Raw genomic sequence first — 21,996 nt, forward strand, 5'->3', positions numbered from 1 at the left:
GATCGAGAGTGTGTTTGCCAGTTCAGCCAGGCATGTAGGACAAACATGTGGCAGTGAGACAGAGACCCCCTTTTGCTCCAGCTACATGATTGAACATACATTGAGGAAAGTCCCAAAGGAATTAGTGGGCACAGTAAATCTTTTGGATTCCTGCCTTTGACAAAACGGCTTGCAATTCTGCCCTGTACCCACCAGTACAACCCCGGTAAACATAATACCACAAACATGTCCCAGTAATTCTCAGTTTTGATATTAGACCTATGCAATTCACAAATAGCCTACTACACACCGCATTGATGTAACACTGAAAGCTATGTCATTTATAGCAGTGTTTTAGTTATTATAAGACTTACATTTTCCTCCACCAAAAACTATAGCGTGCTTACAATAGTGGAAGCAGGCCTTGGCAACCTCTGTCGTCTCAGCTTATCAGGGTGGACACAGGAAGACAAAAAGGTGGGAAGTCACCAATTTGTCAAAGCATTAATCTTCGCTCCCACTTTAAATCTTTACATCAGCAGCTAAATTGACAGAGGGAGGGAGGGAAGCTGTAATTCCTCATCAGCGCACCCAGATTGCTGCCAGAGTCATTTCACGCCAGGGGAGGGAGGTTAAAAAGGAAAAGAACATGGTGGGTGTTGATTTATCGCTCCCCGACGTATGCACAGAGCAGGCAACCTTTAACTGTTAAATCGCTTGGCATACCAAATCCCCTCTCAAAGGAGAGTTTTGCTTAGGAAGTGCACAGCCATATAGACTTGGCAACTCTGCCTGGCATTTCACTCTGAAATTGGAGACCCAAAACTATTCAGTTGAGCGCGTTTCACTCGGCCTGCTCCCCTCGTCTTTGGCCTGTCACTTTGAGGAGTTGCATTCAGACACTTCTTCCTGGGCTCCTGAGATTAAATTCCATTGGCTAACCTCAGGAGGTCAATCTCAGAGGCTGCATTACCGATTCGCTGATTGACAAACCACTTGGGATACATAAGAATTTGCTTCTATTTACGATTGAAGAGGCATCGCGTCACTGATATTGAGGGTGAACTGACAAAACGTCAATGTAATTAAAAGCAGTGTCCTCATTTGCATAGTGTAGCCAAAACAAACATTACTGAGCAGAATTAATAAGGTACTGGGAGTGAAATGTAAAGTCAAAGGCTTGAGACAAGGCATCCATTGGTTAACAATCATAACTAGGCCTACAAAAAGCTTGGATGGATATCTTCTTGGTAGTCGGTTACATTTGTTGAATAATTTCTGTTTAAATTAACATAAGATTGAGCGAGAGGGGGATGAGGTAAACCGGCCAGAGTCTAAATCCATTTTAAGAAATTCTGACATGGTTGACTCAATTCTCTTGGCCGACAACCACCTTTTTGTGACAGATTTTGCCTGGGCTTTTCTGCTGCTTATTAGTTTTGTTTTTATCGCTCTGGTGCAATTTTTACAATTATGTGGAACATTTTCAAAAATCTGTACAAAACTCAAATTCAGATAATCAATAAGGCTGTTGTTTCAAAACACTAAGCACATTTTCAATTGACTAAGTACATAAAAGAAAATCTGTAACTTTTTAACCAAACTTAAAATAAGTGTTTCATCTAGAAATACATGTTTCACAGGTTCATATAAAAAGTTGCCTTTCACAACGCAATGCGCACATTGCTTTTGATATGATTCTCCTCTTTTGTTAAAGAAACGCATCCCCTATAAAGTAAAAATGTATCTAAAATTAAGTTGCTGGTGTTTTACTAGTACTATTTAAATGAAGCTGCCAGCTGAGGACTTGTGAGGCATCTGTTTCTCAAACTAGACACTAATGTACTTGTCCTCTTGCTCAGTTGTGCACCGGGGCCTCCCACTCTTCTTTCTATTCTGGTTTGGGCCAGTTTGCGCTGTTCTATGAAGGGAGGAGTACACAGCGTTGTACGAGATCTTCAGTTTCTTGGCAATTTCTCGCAGGGAATAGCTTTCATTTCTAAGAACTAGAATAGACTGACGAGTTTCAGAAGAAAGGTCTTTGTTTATAGCCATTTTGAGCCTGTAATCGAACCCACAAATGCTGATGCTCCAGATACTCAACTAGTCTAAAGGCGGCCAGTTTTATTGCTTCTTTAATCATCACAAGTTTCCAGCTGTGCTAACATAATTGCAAAAGTGTTATCTAATGATCAATTAGCCTTTTAAAATGATAAACTTGGATTAGCTAACACAACGTGTCATTGGAACACAGGAGTGATGATTGCTGATAATGGGCCTCTGTACACCTATGTAGATATTCCATACAAAATCTGCCATTTCCAGCTACAATAGTCATTTACAACATTAACAATGTATTTCTGAAAGCAAACATTTTTTTTGCTTTTCTTTCAAAAACAAGGACATTTCTAAGTGACCCCAAACTTTTGAACGGTAGTGTATATTTCACAGTAAAGTTATATTTTGGATCAATGGTTGTATGGTGAAAGATGTCTACAAACAAAATGAACGCACAATGAAAGGTTTTGAATGTAAGACGTGTTACAAGTTTTGAAAATTCACCACATACTTGTGAAAATAGTACCAAAGCAATAAAAAAAACTAAGAACAACTAAATTTGCATCTTGGGGGTATGGTTCGATGTGGGTGTGTTATATTCGCTATATCGTACCCTGGAAGATTTTGCTTGTCACTCTTTAGCCACTGTAGCAACAACATAGCCACTGCTACTTTGCCCTGAAAAAAGATAAATAACTACACCTTCCTTGATTTGACATTTTTGCCGAGGAGGCATTGGTCGCACAATTTTACATCTAGCTATGGTGTTGTGAATGAAAGAGCAGTATTTCTCAATTTAGAAAATGTGCATGAAAACCACTCAGTGCATACAGTATTGAGTTTGCTGCTGCGGTTAGCTAACCCAAAACTGCTTAGAAACATGCTGTTAGTATGGACTGATTTCTGAGAACATGTCTACAACTTCATCAGCAAACTGTCCAACTATCGTAAATAACGGACAAGCTCCACGCTGTTAATCAGTCCCCAAAATCACTCGCTAGCTAAGTTCCATCTGTTAGTCAATTAAGCTAGCTTGTAGGGAAGCTACGTTGAATAAATCAGCTTATCAGTCACCGGCAAGTGGCTACGCGCATGAGTGCTTTTTTTGTTCTGGAGTACAGAGATACTGTTTTGTTTTCTATCTATTACCGGAGTGTGCGTCTGGAGTGTGCGCCTGTCTGGCAGTGTTTCATAGCGAATCACGTTACAAAATAGGTTGCGCAGTGACACAAGAGGCTCGCAAATGTTTTTTTTTGTTAGTTTTTTTTAATTTTGGAATATTTACAAGTGGCAAGTGTACATCATCTCAATTGAATTCTCATTTTGCCTAAAACAATGGCAGACTCAAGTGATCACAGTCAAACATATCAGCAAGTGGCCACTTAACAAAAGGGCTGAGGGGCCAATTGTTCTTTAAACATAACATTGGCGATGTGTTGTCTCATGTAAACAAGTTAGAGGTGCTGCACAATGGGCAGGTCTGTGTCACTGTCTAGGTTGATTCTGCTGCTACGATTGGATAGAGTGCGATCAGCCCAGCGGTTTTTCTGTGCATGACAATTCTCCCTAGCCCCGTTCCCATTCTGTGTTCATGGGCATGATTGAAATCAAAAGCCAACCCTCAAAGATCATTCCAGTTTCTCGAAATCTCACAAATATCAGATTTGGAAGATACTGACCTTGGGACCAAAATTATGCTATTTACAATTTTAGTACATTTTGACATTAGAATAAATTATTGACTTATATCGATGCTACACAGGCCATTTTCAACTAGAGTTGGTGCTTGAGTTTAGCTCCTCTTTAAAGTAAAAATGTAAAACACCTGCATGAGACAGGAAACCAAACTGCTTTCTCAACTAAATTGCCAGTGGGTAGGTATCTCCTTGTTCTGTCTTATCTGAGATTCAGCATCAACATTTCTGCTGGATCATTATTTACCTTGTCATGATGTTCAGCAGAAAAGAAGATTAATCTACGAGAGAATTAATATTGTATTATCAGAAGTCACTTGGACAGGCTCAGCCTTCTGCTATACAAGCTTTAACATTTGATGTGGTGTGCTAAATTGCCATGCTCATTGAGCATGAAAGCCCAGATAAAAAAAATTAAATTAAACTGCGGCTCTACTTTCATGTTTGGAAGGAGCACAGCTTTATGTCCCAATTTTTGTTAGTCTTTCAGCCAACAAGGTAATTGAATAATGCATTTGCATCATGGGAAATCTCAAGTGGGGAAGAAAGAAAGACAAACAGACAAAGACAGAAAGAGAAAAAAGAGAGATGGCGAGAGAGGGGGGAGCGAGAGGCGGGGGTGAGTGAAACGAGAGAAACGACGAGACGAAGAGCGAAACGGTGAGAGACGAAGCGCGAAAGACGGAGAGCGAGACGAAGCGCGAAAGACGGAGAGCGAGAAGGCGAGAGACGGAGAGCGAGACGGCGAGAGACGGAGAGCGAGACGGCGAGAGACGGAGAGCGAGACGGCGAGAGACCGAGAGAGGAATGTCAAAAAAGGAAAAAGAGGGAGGAAGAAAAAGAGAGATAGAAACCATGCAAGCAACCAAGCGATTGAGTGGGTGAGCCAGAGAGAGAGCGGGAGAGGAGAGCGAGAGAGAATCATATTTGCATAATAAGAGTTTACGTTAATTGAAAAGTCCTATTTTACTAGTTCTTGTTGGATTGTGAGTTTCTCGGTTTGAAGGTAAAAAAAAAACAGTTATGAAATCTTTTTACGTTGCATGTTGGAATTTACAAAGGCTTGAAGTCCTTTTCAGGAGACTGAAAAGAGTTCTACAGCTGCACCATCGAGAGCATCCTGACTGGTTGCGTCACTGCCAGGTATGGCAACTGCTCGGCCTTTGACCGCAAGTAACTACAGAGAGTAGTGCGTATGGCCCAGTACATCACTGGGGCCAAGCTTCCTGCCATCCAGGACCTCTATACCAGGCAGTGTCAGAGGAAGGCCCTAAAAATTGTCAAAGACTCCAGCCACACTAGTCATAGACTGTTCTCTTTGCTACCGCACGGCAAGCGGTACCGGAGCGCCAAGTCAAGGTCCAAAAGGGGCTTCTTAACAGCTTCTACCCCCAAGCCATAAGACTCCAAAATAGCTAATCAAAGGGCTACCCAGACCCCTCTTTTACGCTGCTGCCACTCTGTTTATTATCTATGCATGGTCACTTTAACTCTACCTACATACATATACATATTACCTCGACTAACCGGTGCCCCCTGACATTGACTCTATACCGGTACCCCCTGTATATAGCCTCGCTTGTTATTTTACTGCTGGTATTTTGTTTTTACTTAACACTTATTTTAAAGCATTGTTGGTTAACTAGGGTCCTTTTTTCTCAATTTACGCCTGACTGACGTGCCCAAAGTAAACTGCCTGTTACTCAGGCCCAGAAGCCAGGATATGCATATAATTGGTACCATTGGATAGAAAACACTTTGAAGATTGTAGAAATGTTAAAATAATGTATGAGACTATAACACAATAGATATGATAGGAGAAAATCCAAAGAAAAACCAACCAGAAAAGAAAACAAATTGAGAGCCTATGCTCTTACAATGGAAAGTATAGGGGCATATCAAAATCCAGCTCCCAGATTGCAATTCCTATGGCTTCCAATAGATGTCAACAGTCTTTGTTCAAGGTTTCAGGCTTGTTTCTTCAAAAACGAGGGAGAATTATGAGTTTTAATACTGGGAATCAGAGTTGGAAATCAGACTGTGCGTGTGCAACGAAGAGGACGCGCACCTGCTAATATCGTTTTCCTATTGAACATACCTCTTTCCGTATGAAATATTAGTTTAATTACATTTTAGGGTACCTGTGGATTAAATAGAAACGTGTTTTGACTTGTTTTAAAGTTTAGTGCTAGCTTTTTGGATTCCTTTCTCTGCACGTTGAATGAGTGGATTACTCAAATCGATGGCGCCAAATAAACAGCCCTTTTGTGATATAGAGAAGGATTTTATCTAACAAAACGACACTAAATGTTGTAGCTGGGACCCTTTGGATTGCAAATCAGAGGAAGATTTTCAAACAGTGAATATTTAAATCGCTATTTGTGATTTTATGAAGCCTGTGCCGGTGGAAAAATATGTGGATGTGGGGCTCCGTCCTCAAACAATCGCATGGCGTGCTTTCGCTGTAAAGCCTATTGTAAACCGGACAGTGCAGTTAGATTAACAATAATTTAAGCTTTTAACCGATATGAGACACGTGTATTTAACTAAATGTTTAATATCCATAATTTTTATGATTATTTATTTGCATTGCACGCCCTCCAATTTCACCGGAAGCTGTCGACAGGTGTCCCGCTGGCGGGGTGCCTAGCAATAAGTTAAGGGCTTGTAAGTAAGCATTTCACTGTAAGGTCAACACCTGTTGTATTCGGCGCATGTGGCAATAAAAAAAATTATATATTTGGCTTTTGGGCTAAAGAGCAGAAACCCAGACTTCCTGAAAGAAATGTATGTTGATATTGTAGTACTACAGGAAACATGGTGCAGAGGTGATGTTTCCACTGGCTGTCCACTAGGTTATAGGGAGATAATCATACCATCCACCAAATTAAAAGGAATCACACAGGGCTGAGACTCAGGGGGAATGCTATGGTATAAATCTGAACTAACTAATTCAAATCGAATTGATCAAAACAGGAGAATTCTTTATCTGGTTAAAAAGCAACAAGGAGGCTATCTTAACACATAAAAATATCTTCCTTTGTGCCACATGCATTCCCCCTACTCAGAGTCACCCTACTTAATTTTTTTTATTTAACTTTATTTAACTAGGCAAGTCAGTTAAATTCTTATTTTACAATGATGGCCTACCCCGGCCAAACACAGATGACGCTGGGCAAATTGTGCGCCGCCCTATGGGACTCCCAATCACAGTCAGATGTGATACAGCCTGGATTCGAACCAGGGACTGTAGTGACGCCTCTAGTAGTGAGATGCAGTGCCTTAGACCGCTGCACCACTCGGGAGCCCGAAAGTTTCTCCATTCTAGAAGGGGAGATTAGTCACTTTCAGGCCCAAAGCAACGTACTGGTCTGTGGAGACATGAATGCTAGAACAGCAGAAGAACCAGACACTATTACCAGTCATGGGGATAAACACCTACCGGGAAGCAACAACCTCTTCCACTTATAATGGTACTAAACAGGCCTATAAATGGAGTGAAAACAGTACAGAAATCTACCCAAAAGCATTTACAAGCTAAAAAATACAATCTCTCATGGACAACCTTTTAGCCTTAACATTCTTCTGCAGCAATGAAGACTGGCTAATCTAAAGAAAAATAAGATCAAACCAAAAATAATAATAATGAAAAACAGTTTGATAATTACTGCAAAAATCTAAGAAAGTCATTGAGAAATATATCAAAAACAGAGACCCAGACAACAAAAATATATGCCTTCAATACGGGGAAACACTGAAGTAATACGAACACACCCTAAGAACAAAAAAGGAACAGCACATTAGAAATCAGCTGGATGGAATTGAGGAATCCATAGAATCAAACCACTTCTGGGAGAATTGGAATAATTTAAAACAAACCTCGTGACGAGGAATTGACTATCCAAAATGCAATCAAAGACTATCAGAATCGTGTGGATACCCCAATTACAGAAGAAGAATTATTGGATAAACTATGCACTCTCCAACCCAAAAAGGCCTGTGGTGCTGATGGTATTTTAAATGAAATGATCAAATATACAGACCACAAATTCAAATTCGCTATACTCAAACTCTTCAACATTATCGTCACTGCATGTATTTTCCCCGATATTTGGAACCAAGGACTGATCACACCAATTTATAAAAATGGAGACAAATTTCACACAAATAAGAGGAATTTGCCTTAACAGCAAATTGGGGAAATTCTCTGCAGTATCATAAATAGCAGATTACATAATTTCCTTGATGAACACAATGTCCGAAGCAGAAGCCAGATTCTATTTCTAAAAGAGTATCGTACAACAGACCACATTTACACCCTCCACACTCGAATAGAAAAACAAGTAAACCAAAACAAAGGCAAAACAATCTACTCAAGAAAGCATTTGATTCAATTTGGCACGAAGGTCTTTTTTTATAAACTAAAATTGGCAACAAGCAAACGGACTTATTGAGCAGCCCCTGAGAGAAGTCTAACATTATTTAACATCTACATTAATAAATTGGCAAAAACATTAGAAGAAAATCAGCAGCACCTGGTCTCACCCTACACAACACTGAAATCAAGCATCTGCTGTACGCAGATGACCTGGTGCTGCTGTCTCCCACTAAGGAGGAGTTAAAACAGCACCTAGATCATCTGCACAGGTTCTGTCAGACCTGGGATAGAATTACGAATATAATGATAATCCAAAAAAGTCCATAAATCAGGATGACAAATATAAAATCTATTTGGACACAGTTCCATTAGAACACACCAGAAACTACACGTACAGTTGAAGTCGGAAGAATTCAATGTATTTGGCTAAGGTGTACGTAAACTCAGTTTTTCACAATTCCTGACATTTAATCCTAGTAAAAATTCCATCTTAGGTCAATTAGGATCACCTCTTTATAGAGAGAATGATTTATTTCAGCTTTTATTTATTTCATTACATTCCCAGTGGGTCAGACGTTTACATGCACTCAATTAGTATTTGGTAGCATTGCCTTAAAATTGTTGAACTTGGGTCAAACATTTCAGGTAGCCTTCCACAAGCTTCCCACAATAAGTTGGGTGAATTTTGGCCCATTCCTCCTGACAGAGCTGGTGTAACTGAGTCAGGTTAGTAGGCCTCCTTGCTCGCACACGCCTTTTCAGTTCTGCCCACAAATTTTCTATGGGATTGAGGTCAGGGCTTTGTGATGGCCACTCCAATACCTTGACTTTGTTGTCCTTAAGCCATTTTGCCACAACTTTGGAAGTATGTTTGGGGTCATTGTCCATTTGGAAGACCCATTTGCGACCAAGCTTTAACTTCCTGACTGATGTCTTGAGATGTTGCTTCAATATATCCACATCATTTTCTTTCCTCATGATGCCATCTATTTTGCGAAGTGGACCAGTCCCTCCTGCAGCAAAGCACCCCCACAAGATGATGCTGCCACCCCTGTGCTTCACGGTTGGGATGGTGTTCTTCGGCTTGCAAGCCTCCCCCTTTTTCTTCCAAACATAACGATGGTCATTATGACCAAACAGTTCCATTTTTGTTTCATCAGACCAGAGGACATTTCTCCAAAAAGTACGATCTTTGTCCCCATGTGCAGTTGCAAACCATAGTCGGGCTTTTTTATGGCGGTTTTGGAGCAGTGGCTTCTTCCTTGCTGAGCGGCCATTCAGGTTATGTCGATATAGGACTCGTTTTACTGTGGATATAAACAATTTTGTACCTGTTTCCTCCAGCATCTTCACAAGGTCCTCTGCTGTTGTTTTGGGATTGATTTGCACTTTTCACACCAAAGTATGTTCATCTCCAGGAGACAGAACACGTCTCCTTCCTGAGCGGTATGACGGTTGCGTGGTCCCATGGTGTTTATACTTGCGTACTATTGTTTGTACAGACGAACATGGTACCTTCAGGCATTTGGAAATTGCTTCCTCGGATGAAGCAGACTTGTGGACGTCTACAATTGTTTTTCTGAGGTCTTGGCTGATTTCTTTTGATTTCCCCGTGATGTCAAGCAAAGAGGCACTGAGTTTGAAGGTAGGCCTTGAAATACATCCACAGGTACACCTCCAATTGACTCAAATTATGTCAATTAGCCTAGCAGAAGCATCTAAAGCCATGACATCATTATCTGTGCCTTTAAACAGCTCATTATCCAAGCTGTTTAAAGGCACAGTCAACTTTGTGTATGTAAACTTCTGACCCACTGGAATTGTGATACAGTGAATTAATTATAAGTGAAATAATCTGTCTGTAAACAATTGTTGGAAAAATTACTTGTGTCATGCACAAAGTAGACGTCCCAACCGACTTGCCAAAACTATAGTTTGTTAACAAGAAATTTGTGGAGTGGATGAAAAACGAGTTTTAATGACTCCAACCTAAGCGTATGTAAACTTCCGACTTCAACTGTATCTAGTACTAAATATCAGCAACACAGGTAGCTTCCACAGGGCTGTGAATGAGCTGAGAAACAAAGCAAGAGCAAGAGCATGACATTAAAAAGGAACATAAAAAAAAAATAATCTAATTACAATCTGGCTCAAAATGTTCCAATCAGTTATAGAACCAATTGCTCTATATGGCAGCTAAGTATGGGGTTTGCTCTCTAATAATGAATTTACCAAATGGGACAAAAATATCCAATCGAAATACTGCATGCAGGGTTTTGCAATACTTGTTTGCAACACACTCCAAAAAGCGCATGTAGAGCAGAATTGGGCCAATACCCCCCTTATTCAAATAGAAAAAAAGAGCCATCGACTTTTACAAACATCTAAAAACAGGTGAACCCAAAACATTCCATCACATAGCTCTGCAATATCAAGAGATGAAACAAGAAGAGTCCCCTCAGCCAGCTGGTTGTGAGGCTCATTTCACTAACCCAAGCCAACCCCATAGAGCCTCAAGACATCACTCAGAAAATCTGGCCCAACCAAATCATCACAAAGCAAAAATAAAAATATATCACCGATTGGAAAGACACCACAAAAAAATCAAAGTAAACATCAATGCTATTTGGCTCTAAACAGTCTGCCACCATGTACTATCTGACCACCGTGACTGATAGAAAACTGAGGAAAACACTGACTAGGTACAGACTCAGTGAGCACAGTCTGGCTATAGAGACCGGTCGTCACAGGCAAACCGGTCTGCCCAGAGAGGTCAGGCTGTGCTCAATCTGCTCCAGACAGACACCGAGCTGCATTTCCTATTACACTGTAACAAATACTCAGACCTAAGAGAATATTTATTTCCCAAAATGATCATTCAGTACAAAGAATTTGAAACTATAAAAGACGAAGTAATGTGCAGTTTTGGCAGCCAAATATGCATCCTCCTGCCACAACCTGTGGGACAGCCATTGAAAAGTACAATGTAATGTCAATAATATTTCCCATTTAGTTTTGTTTTGTCATGTGGCTTCTCAGTCATGTTGAGGCTAGTCTACTACAAATTGTTTTAATGTGTTATTGTCATTTATATTGTTTTTGCTGTTAATGGTAATCCCATTTCCACTACTACTATTATAATTGCCGTTGGTCCCACCATTTTTGTTTTATGTATACTTTGACAATGTAAGTCATTTAACTTGCCATGTCAATAAGGTCTATTGAATTGAGCGTGAGGGAGCGAGAGAGAGAGAGAGGGGGAGGGAGGGAACAGACCCACCTGTACATTAATACGGGGATTGGGCCAATAAAAGCAACAGGTTGCTGTTCATTTATCAGCACACAAATACAATCCACAAAGTCTAACCAACCAAGTCGATAATGAATAATAAAAAAGGTCAGTGGAGGGAGGGGAAGACTAGGGCAACGTTGTGCCTAATAAGGACGGCGATAAACCTGTGTAAATAGGAAGTAGATTTGCTCTCCTCCTTCCTTAGTCCCTCCCTATCCATCAACATTATGTTAATGCATATATTACGCACAGCTACAGCAGCACTCGTGGTAACCAGAGTATATCAGTGCAATCCCAATCAACAGGTTTTTAATGTGGTTCCAGGGAGATTGTGCAATTTTTCCTTTTCAAGCGACAACCCATGGAGGAAGAACGGGGAAAAGGAAGCAAGTGAGCTACATGAGACGTACCTGTATTTCACGACATCTAAGCATTGGGGACCGTTTAAAATGTAGTTTGTGTATGGGGTAACTGAGGAGAGTATATTTATTCCTTGTTGTGGTAATAAGGGCTGGCTAATTATCTCCCACTCAATTACAGATATCGATCCCCGGGAATTGGCTCCCACTTGGAATTACACTAATGGTCCGGGCCCCTCCTACACACGCTCATAAATTATGCCTGCGGCCAAGCAGGGTCACGGTAGCAGGGGCGCAGAGACACGGGGAGGGGAGTGCACGGCTTGAGCCCTGCCAAAACACTGCAGATACTCTGACGTGCATAATATCCAATCGATGCCCTAGGCGGAAACCATACAATTAGGGTCCGGGCGATTATGGAGATAATCTTAACAATTATCATGAAAGCGATATGGAGAGTGGATTGTGTGCTGCACTTGCTTTAGGTCAAATCCCTGCGGTAGCGCATCCACTTGAAACCGTTTGCTCAAGTTTAGAGTACTATGAAATGTGACGCGGGTTAAAAGACTAGGCACCTGAGAACAGTGTTTGGATTGTGTGCATTTTGGCATGTGTGAGCAGAGGAAATATCTCTCAATGATATGAATGTTGAGCCACTCTTGGGAACAATGGAAGTTGATTTAAGAAAATGCTCCTTTATGATTAAAACCAATGCATTTTGGCGTGTTACCTTCTTCAAAACCCTGTTTTGTTTGTCCATTGTACTCAAGAGTGGCTAAACCTGGCCTCCCAAGTGGCGCAGCGGTCTAAGGAAATGCATCGCAGTGTTGCACTTTGTGACATCGGCTGATGTAAAAGGGGCTTTATAAATACATTTGATTGATTGATTGATTGATTACGGCGTCACTACAACCTGGGGTTCGTTCCCAATCAATACAGGCCGTGACCGGGAGTCCCATAGGTCGGTGCACAATTTGCCCAGTGTCGTCCGGGTTGGGGGAGGGTTTGGCCTGGGGGCGCTTTAGTTGGCTCATCGCGCTCTAGCGATTCCTTGTGGCGGGCCGGGCGCCTGCAGGCTGACTTCAGCTGTCAGTTGAACAGTGTTTCCTCTGACATTGGTGCAGCTGGCTTCCGGGTTAAGCGAGCGGGTGTTAAGAAGGGCGGTTAAGAAGGGCGGTTTGTCCATTTCACCTCTCAGGAAACATGTTCAGTAAAATTATTTTAACTCTTTGGTTAAGAGAGACATTTTGTGTTTCCTGATACAAACCATGCAGTAAGAGAAGAATTCCTTTCATAACCATCTAAACTTGTGCCAATGAACTTTGGGGTGTCCTCATTGCAATATGCAGTATCAAATGATTGCTGAGTTAGTGGTTCAGGGCAGTCTACACTGCCAGACAATTACTTCGACACAAGGCTCTTGTCCACTTCCATGCTGGATCTCCCACTCTGGCACAAACATGAGGTGCCAATCTCAATCACTCTTTAAGCGGCATGTAACAAGAGCCGAGAAGGAAAGTGCAGAAGATTATGCCAAGGCCGTCTGTGGAAAAGTGGCAGAGGGATGTGAGATGAGTACAGCACCGATTTCCTCTACAGGTCCTTGGCCCGAAATACTTTGTTAATGCACACTAGCAGTCACTCTAGTTTTCTACCCTAGATCCGTTGTTGAGCAGTTGAGGTAGATCCTAATCTCTTTGGCATCTGATCTGGAGTAGAGGTCGACCGATTAATCGGAATGGCCGATTAAATTAGGGCTGATTTCAAGTTTTCATAATCGGTATTTTTGGGCACCGTTTTTTTTTATTTTTTTTTTTAACACCTTTATTTAACTACGCAAGTCAGATTAAGAACACATTCTTATTTACAATGACAGCCTAGAAACGGGGGTTAACTGCCTTGTTCAGGGGGGATTCGTTTTTGCAACCTTCGGTTACCAGTCCAACGCTCTAACCACCTGCCTTGCACTCCACAAGGATTAACAAGCTGACTACCTGTAACGCGAGGGCAGCAAGAAGCAAAGGTAAGTTGCTTGCTAGCATTAGACTTATAAAAAACTATCAATCTTAACATAATCACTAGTTAACTACACATGGTTGATGATATTACTAGTTTATCTAGCGTGTCCTGCGTTGCATATGATCGATGCGGTGCCTGTTAATTTTCATTGAATCACAGCCTACTTCGACAAACGGGTGTTGATTTAACAAGCGCATTTGTGAAAAAAGTACTGTCGTTGCACCAATGTACCTAACCATAAACATCAATGCCTAACAGGAATATTTAGACTTAGTCACCCGTTAGATAAAATACGGAACGGTTACGCATGTCACTGAAAGAAAAAAAAAATTGTTTTCGAGATGATAGTTTACAGATTCGACCATATTAATGACCCAAGGCTCATATTTCTGTGTGTTTATTATATTATAATTAAGTCTATGATTTGATAGAGCAGTCTGACTGAGCGGTGGTAGGCAGCAGCAAGCTCGTAAGCATTCATTCAAACAGCCCTTCGCTGTGCTTCAAGCATTGTGCTGTTTATGACTTCAACCTGGGTGGGTATAATTTTTGGAACGTTCCAACAGGAATCTATTCCAAAAACTTCATAAATAACAAGGTTTCCAAAAAACAACGCATACAAAGTTGTATAGCGGCAGAATAAGATACCGGGTAGGGAGTGGTCTATTTCATTGCGTTTTTCCACTCATCACGTTTATTCCGAAAAATGCCTGTCCTCACATGTCTGTTTGCCTATGGACAAACATTAACAATAAGCTACGTGGTGAGTTGATGCCTATTCGGCAGCTAGTTAGCTAGGTTTGTATGCGTTGCTACTTTGTATGCGTTGTTGGTTGGCAACCTTTTACTTTACGTTTTTTGGAACAGATTCCTGTTGGAACGTTCCACAAATTATACCCACCCCTTCAAGCCTATCAACTCCCAAGATTAGGCTGGTGTAACTGATGTGAAATGGCTAGCTAGTTAGCCGGGTGCACGCTAATAGCGTTTCAAACGTCACTCGCTCTGAGACTTGGAGTAGTTTTTTCCCTTCCTCTGCATGGGTAACGCTGCTTCGAGGGTGGCTGTTGTCGATGTGTTCCTGGTTTGAGCCCAGGTAGGAGCGAGGAGAGGGACGGAAGCTATACTGTTACACTGGCAATACTAAAGTGAATATAAAAACATCCAATAGTCAAAGGTATATGAAATACAAATCATATAGAGAGAAATAGTCCTATAATTCCTATAATAATATAATAACTACAACCTAAAACTTCTTACCTGGGAATATTGAAGACTCATGTTTAAAGCAACCACTAGCTTTCATATGTTCCCATGTTCCCCCAAAAAAAAATTTAAAAAAAAATGTTCTGAGCAAGGAATTAAACGTTAGCTTTCTTACATGGCACATATTACACTTTTACTTTCTACTCCAACACTTTGTTTTGCATTATTTAAACCAAATTGAACATGTTTCATTATTTATTTGAGGCTAAATTGATTTTATTGATGTATTATATTAAGTTAAAATAAGTGTTAATTCAGTATTGTTGTAATTTTCATTATAAAAATAAGAAAATAGTCGGCCGATGAATCGGTATCGGCCTTTTTGGTCCCCCAATAATCGGCATCGGTATTGAAAAAAATCATAATCGGCCGACCTCTAATCTGGAGCTCCAGAATGCTTTCTAGAAATTTTCAAGTAAACAGCGCATAACTTGAGGCCATTTGTTTAGACTGCCATGAGTAAAGGATATCACTCTTTTGGCTTTGTTAACGCCGATGTCTCGATGATAGCCACGTTGTTGCTGTGCTCTTCACCTTTCAGTAGCAGTAGTGCTTGAGAACTGCAAAGGGACATTTGCAGCAGCAGTGCCTACAGTTTGTAGAGTCTGTCCCTCCCCCAAAAAAGTTTAAACATTGAGAGGAACTTGTGACTTATACAGTTACTCAGTGTTGACTAAATATTGTCAAAGAGCTTCCAAAAAGACCCAAAACTCACTTGGCTACCATAATGGACCAGGAATAAGATAAAATATTTTGTTGATACGATGCAAATCGTAACATTGGTGGGCTATTTTTGTCCATTCCCTTGAGGTCTTCAAGTCTGCCCGGTTCACCACTTTTCCAGCCCACTCCTTTCTTGATCAATGGTGGTTGCAGAAGGAATAATAGATATTAGTCAGAGACAACAGCAGGCCAGTAATACTGAGCTCACAGAGACACTAAGGATTAGTGAAGTTGGCAGTTTAATCCACACAGGAGGAGCAGTGCAGACAGCAGTGGGAGGGGGGGGTCGTTTGAAGTCTAAATACTGTCTCAATCAGCGGTTCGCCTTAGACGCATAGCAACAGACGTTGGATTAAGTTAATTACGATGCAGAGAATGCCAGTCACGATCACCTGTCTGTCTGTGGTGGTGAGGGCGGCGATGGTAGTGGGGTGTGTGCATGTGCGCGTGCTATGTAAGTTCCCTTATTATTCATGAGATGTGAACAAAAAAAATATTAATGAGAGTCAGATTTCTAGGCCAAGCCCTACATGGAGAGACCCTTCGCCTCAAACTTACGTTCTGATTGAACATTTATGTACAGGGTTAAGAACCTTGGAAGTAAGTAATTATCTCTCCAGTAGATTAATGATTTTTATCGCCTCGCTTACAAATAGGTCTAAACATTTGGCCCTTTCCTTATTTCCCCTGCTAGGTATGATGTAAGTCGGTTTAAAGATACCATACTGCACTCTGTCTCAGCCAGGAGATTATAAAGAGCATGCAATGGTAGCCTACATCCTGTCCTCTGACCACTCATACAGTCTATCTTCTCCACGGAATGGTGCCACCATCAGACTAAAACTTTTATCGGGGACTGGTATGATCTCTCGAATAAGCCAAATGCTAAATAACTTCAACGGAAGTTAGTTTTATGGACATTGACCATACACCTAATTTCCAAAGCCACCATTCCAAAAACTTCCGGTCGCTTGTGAGCAGCTCAGATTTTCCCGCCACTACTCGTCTGATTTGTGCCGGTCGAGCTGCGGAGCTTAGTGAAGATGGATAGTATGAGGGAGAGCGACGGGGCTGTGAAAGGTTTTTCTAATTGCCTTCAGGATCACGCATGCCTTCAGAGAGGGCCAATAACCGCCTTTGCTCTCCCAGAACAGAGTTGGGGAAACCGGGCTAGAGCTCGGGAGATTTACAGTGGATGTGGAGGCCGGGACCTTCAGACAACTCAATTACAGGCTGAACTCACCCTCTACGCTGCTCCTTGTGGAAGACAGGGTGGGGGGGGACAGGAAGATGGCTGGAGACAGGTTGAGAGCCCAAGATATAATGCAGCCCTTGGAGCATAGACACAGTCAGGGGAGACACAGCGTTGACATCCATCAATAAATTTGGGCTAGGCAGTTGTGTTCACAGTTCATAGTTGACTGGTGCAAGTGTATATTACGGGCTGTTTATTTACTGCACGCAAATAGACCGTAATGTAAAGTGTGTGGTTTTCTTTCTTGTTTTGCTACTGTGTTGTTGAATGGTCAAATTATTGTCACAATCTGATTATGTCATTAAAGATTATTTTCAATATCTAATTGTAATATTTAATCATGGAGTGAAATGACTGAAGAACCGGGTTGAAAAAGGGTTGTTTAACTTTGTCATCTAAATTATGGCTTCGCCATTGATCAGCGTTGGACCAACACTGCCAGAGACAGACCACAACAACAAAAATATCTATCCATTATAATCTTAGTGGTAAAACTTTGAAACGACATAAATGATAACAATGTTAGTTTACTACTACTTAGTTTTAGATGCACTATTGTAAAGTGGTTGTTCCACTGGATATTATAGGTGAATGCACCAATTTGTAAGTCGCTCTGGATAAGAGCGTCTGCTAAATGACTAAAATGTAAATGTAAATGTAAGTCATTGTTTTGTCTTCGTGTTAATTCAACTGGGGCGACAGTGTGAAGCACACGAGCTGTGCATTATTGCTCAACAAATACATTTGTCGTTTAATAGCGAGGCCTGTATTGAACACCCTCACAACAATGGCGGGCTAAAGCCCAATCCATTACCCTGATTCTCACATTCCAATACACGCCAGCTGCTTCTTGACTTGACATATTGCTTGAAGAGCTTTTCAGTGAAGAATGTACTACCTGAAAATAGGCCACTGAGATGGAGGGGTTTTCGGACAGCCCGATAATGTCAGCGGCAGAGCAGCGTTGATCAGCTCGGAGGCTTTGCAGACGGCGGTCAGCAGTGGGGAGTGTGCGTTTCCGGCTCTGCGAGCGAAATGTGAGTTTTTGTGCGTGTAATAAATGAACCCTGTAAAGTAAACCGTTGGTCAAGACACAGTATGACCCTCTCAGCCTTCTCTTTAGAAAGTCAGATGACTGCAGAGTAAGCGCGGGAGGTATACTGTAAACCGGCGTATTTGGAAATAGCCAAGGGATGGTTTTTCAATAACATTAATACCATTGAAACTATTTCCTTGAAGTTTTTTAAGAAATGTGAATATTTGTAGCTACTTTATGTCAATACCTGCAGTTACTACGTTAGGAGATAAAGATACAGTTCTTAATTTTATCCGTCACATTATTTTTTTTTAATGAAGCTTACCAGTAGTCCCCCAGTTACATGGTGTTTGTTTACACACAACTACTAGACAGGAGCCTTGTGAGTCACTCATTAGGTGCAGCACACGCCAGGTGATCTAGTTACAGTATGGAATTCACAATTAAATGTTTGCCTGCTAGATATCTAATAACTATTAAAGTTAATTCTAAAAATGTGCTAAATGCTCTGCAGTTGGCTTGCTAATTTAGTAGCTAGTTAGCCATGTTACCGAATATCCCAGTATGGCACAAGGTTGGTATGAAGGTAGGACAATCTGGATACTGCCCAAGCCTACTTCTGAGGGCTTATAATGACCCCTACAAACTCGACAGGGCTAAACAACACCAAGCTCTAACTCTGAAAACAAGATTGCACTCCCAAAAGGTCTGGCAAGGCCACGGTGCGATGCTTACTTCTCCCACAGCCAGAAGACATTTCAATACAAGTGCCGTTGAACATCATTACATCCTCCATCCGGCCAAAACTGATAGACAGCTAACCAGTCACAGTGGCTGAATAAACAACAGAAACATCCTATTAAAACAAAATGAGTTCGCAACCTGCCCAGTGACGCAGATCAAATCCCAGTTCTCTAAAAGCACTTAACGAAAGGGACTCTACCGTCGCACTGAGTGAGTGGGTGCTGTGGCCCATAGAAAAGGTGACAGATGCCTCAATGTGATAGGAACAACTCTCTATTTTGAGAGCTCAGCTCTCTCCTAAGTTATTAACTCTATCTTACATGTCATGAACCGATAATTATATTTTCAGAAGATGATCAATGATACTACTTGCATTGGCACTTTCTAACACAGCAATTATATTTTCAATATGTTACTTATTATTCTTCATATAACATATTCTCTTCATACTTCTAACTATGAGCTGCCTTAGATACGTACACTGAGTATACCAAACATTAGGAACACCTTCCTAATATTGAGTTGCGCCCCCCCCCCTCCCTATTTTGCCCTCAGAACATCCTCAATTCGCTGGGGCATGGACTCTACAAAAGGTGTCAACAGCGTTCCACAGGGATGCTGGCCCATGTTGACTCCAATGCTTCCCACACATAGTTGTGTCAAGTTGGCTGGATGTCCTTTGGGCGGTAAACCATTCTTGAGACACACGGGAAACTGTTGTGTCAAAAACCCAGAGGCGTTGCAGTTCTTGACACACGGGGTATGGCACCTACTACCATACCCCGTTCAAAGGCACTTACAGTAAATATTCTGGCCCATTCACCCTCTGAATAGCACATAAACAATCCACGTCTCAGCTGTCTCAGGGCTTAAAAATACTTCTTCAACCTGTCTCCACCCCTGCATTTACACGTATTTAAGTGGAATTAACAAGTGACATCAATAAGGGATCATAACTTTCACCTGGTCAGTCTACGTCATGGAAAGAGGTTTTATTGTTTTGTACACTCAGTGTATATCGGACACACAAACTCACATCTAGAGCAAATGTAAATAAACGCATCAGCTTGCCTTTACAAACCAACCTAAGTTGAACCGAACGCCCAGCGCAAGACGGGCATTACGTTTGCCGTCTGCTGTTAGCTCCCAGTCAACTGATCACTTCACAGGAAACAACAGTAACAGAGAACAAACAAAATTGCACCTGGAGTATACATGTCAAACCATACACTCCATGACCTCAAGGAAGGGCAAGCGTGGAAGGGTTTTCTAACAAGGTCCGGGGGCAGGGTGATGTATGACTCAGGGCGTTCTGGGAGAAATCAATGTCTCAGCGAGGCATTTGCTATGCCAGCGGCTGAAGTGAAGAGATGGGTTTGGGCTACTGAGGTGAGACTTTGATTAGGTGAGGTGGTCATTCAAGCTCACCTTTGTTGTTGATGCTGCGAATGCTCTGCTTGCTCTGGATGTCCCACAGTCGTATGGTCTCATCGTGGGAGCCCGAGAGGAGGAGAGTGCCATCCATAGAGACAGACAGACATGTCACTAGGTTCCTGTGGAGGGATGAGTGCAAAGGGAGATCACTTGGCTGATTAAATAGGGTTCTCAAACATCAAAATGTTTGGGGATCAACATTCATATATCAGCTTTTCCTTTATTACCCAAGTAAATAACGTAAGTAATCTAGTCACACAACATCTAAATTTCAGAAAGTAAATTATATCAGATTCCATTTTTTCTTACTCAAGTTCTAAACTAAACTGTTCTCCTGATTTCTTAAATGCTATCATCAGTTTCCTTACATAATCCCCAGAGTACATATTCATGCTTCTCCAGTCACATCACAAGGGAGGCCAAAAGTCATTGCTAAAAAATAAACCACTTTCCTTACCAAGCCTGTTTTCTTACACCAGAGTTTCAACATTGTTATCTTGCTTGTTTCTGTTCACACGTTACAGGCAACCTAATTACCATATATGTGCCTTCCAGGAATGGTAACAGCAACATTTTCAGTACCGAACGGGTCAAAGGGGGGAAGAAAAATCAGATAGTGTACGCTCCTTCCGCCCCCCTGCTCTGCAGCTACAAAAAGCCACTCAAGTCTTCTAGCCTGGTTCTGCACACCTACTGTGTGCCTGTCCCATCTGTATGTTGGTGGCGTGCACCTTGGCAGTCTTGGATACCATACGGTGAGAGAGATTAGGATGCCTGAACTTCTCTGGCTACTGGGACCTGGTTCGGCACAAAGAGATTCCACGAGGATACCGTGGGGTATTAAAGCCACATGAAACAACCCGTCAGTCACCACACAGCTGTTACAGCATCAAAGCCACTCATCCTGAACCATCCCTCTATCCCCCCACCACCCACCTCTCAGACCCCGTTCAGAGGCACTTACATGTTTCTGTCTTGCCCATTCACCCTCTGAATGGCACACATACACAATCCATGTCTCAAGGCTTAAAAATCCTTCTTTAACCTGTCTCCTCCCCTTCACCTACACTGATTGGAGTGGATTTAACAGGTGACATCAATAAGGGATCATAGCGTTCAGTTGGATTCACCTGGTCAGTCGGTCATGTAAAGAGCAGGTGTTCCTAATGTTTTCTACACTCAGTGAATATTACATAGACGAGACCTTGAAGGAAGCCCACCTGTGTCCTTTAAAAACCTGGTTGCCCTCGTTGTCCGACTGGAACGTCTTATCCCGACTTAAGCTCTGCAGATCATAAGAAGAAGAAAAAAGTTAATCAGAGTAAGCAATCCTCAGACAGATTTTTTTTTTTTAAATACCCAGAGCCAATGCGCTTGTGCTGTTCATTGACTACAGCACAGCGTTCAACACCATAGTGCCCTCCAAGTTCATCATTAAGCTAAGGACCCTGGGACTGAACTCCTCCCTCTGCAACTGGATCCTGGACTTCCTGACTGGACACCCCCCACGTGGTGAGGGTAGGCAACAACACATCCGCCACTCTGACCCTCAACATGGGGGCCCCTCAGGGGTGCGTGCTTAGTCACCTCCTGTACTCATTTACATTTACATTTGTCATTTAGCAGACGCTCTTATCCAGAGCGACTTACAGTAGTGAATGCATACATTTTCATACATTGTTTTTCCTCCGTACTCCCTGTTCACCCACGACTGCATCGCCGCACACGACTTCAACACCATCATTAAGTTTTCCGACAA

General features: G+C 41.8%; 1 protein-coding gene across 1 annotated transcript in view; it reads right to left on the reverse strand.

Moving 5' to 3' along the window:
• The window catches only part of wdr18 (WD repeat domain 18), a 97,453-nt gene that overhangs the window by 33,236 nt on the left and 42,221 nt on the right, over positions 1 to 21,996 (reverse strand). Inside the window, exons 6-7 of the mRNA XM_014216070.2 lie at positions 21,458 to 21,522; positions 20,232 to 20,356 (exon numbers count right to left, since the gene is read on the reverse strand). Of these exons, the coding sequence (XP_014071545.1) occupies positions 20,232 to 20,356; positions 21,458 to 21,522 (190 nt within the window). The remainder of the gene's footprint in view (positions 1 to 20,231; positions 20,357 to 21,457; positions 21,523 to 21,996) is intronic.

The sequence above is a fragment of the Salmo salar genome, chromosome ssa10 (assembly GCF_905237065.1).
Source record: "Salmo salar chromosome ssa10, Ssal_v3.1, whole genome shotgun sequence".
Lineage (NCBI taxonomy): Eukaryota > Metazoa > Chordata > Actinopteri > Salmoniformes > Salmonidae > Salmo > Salmo salar.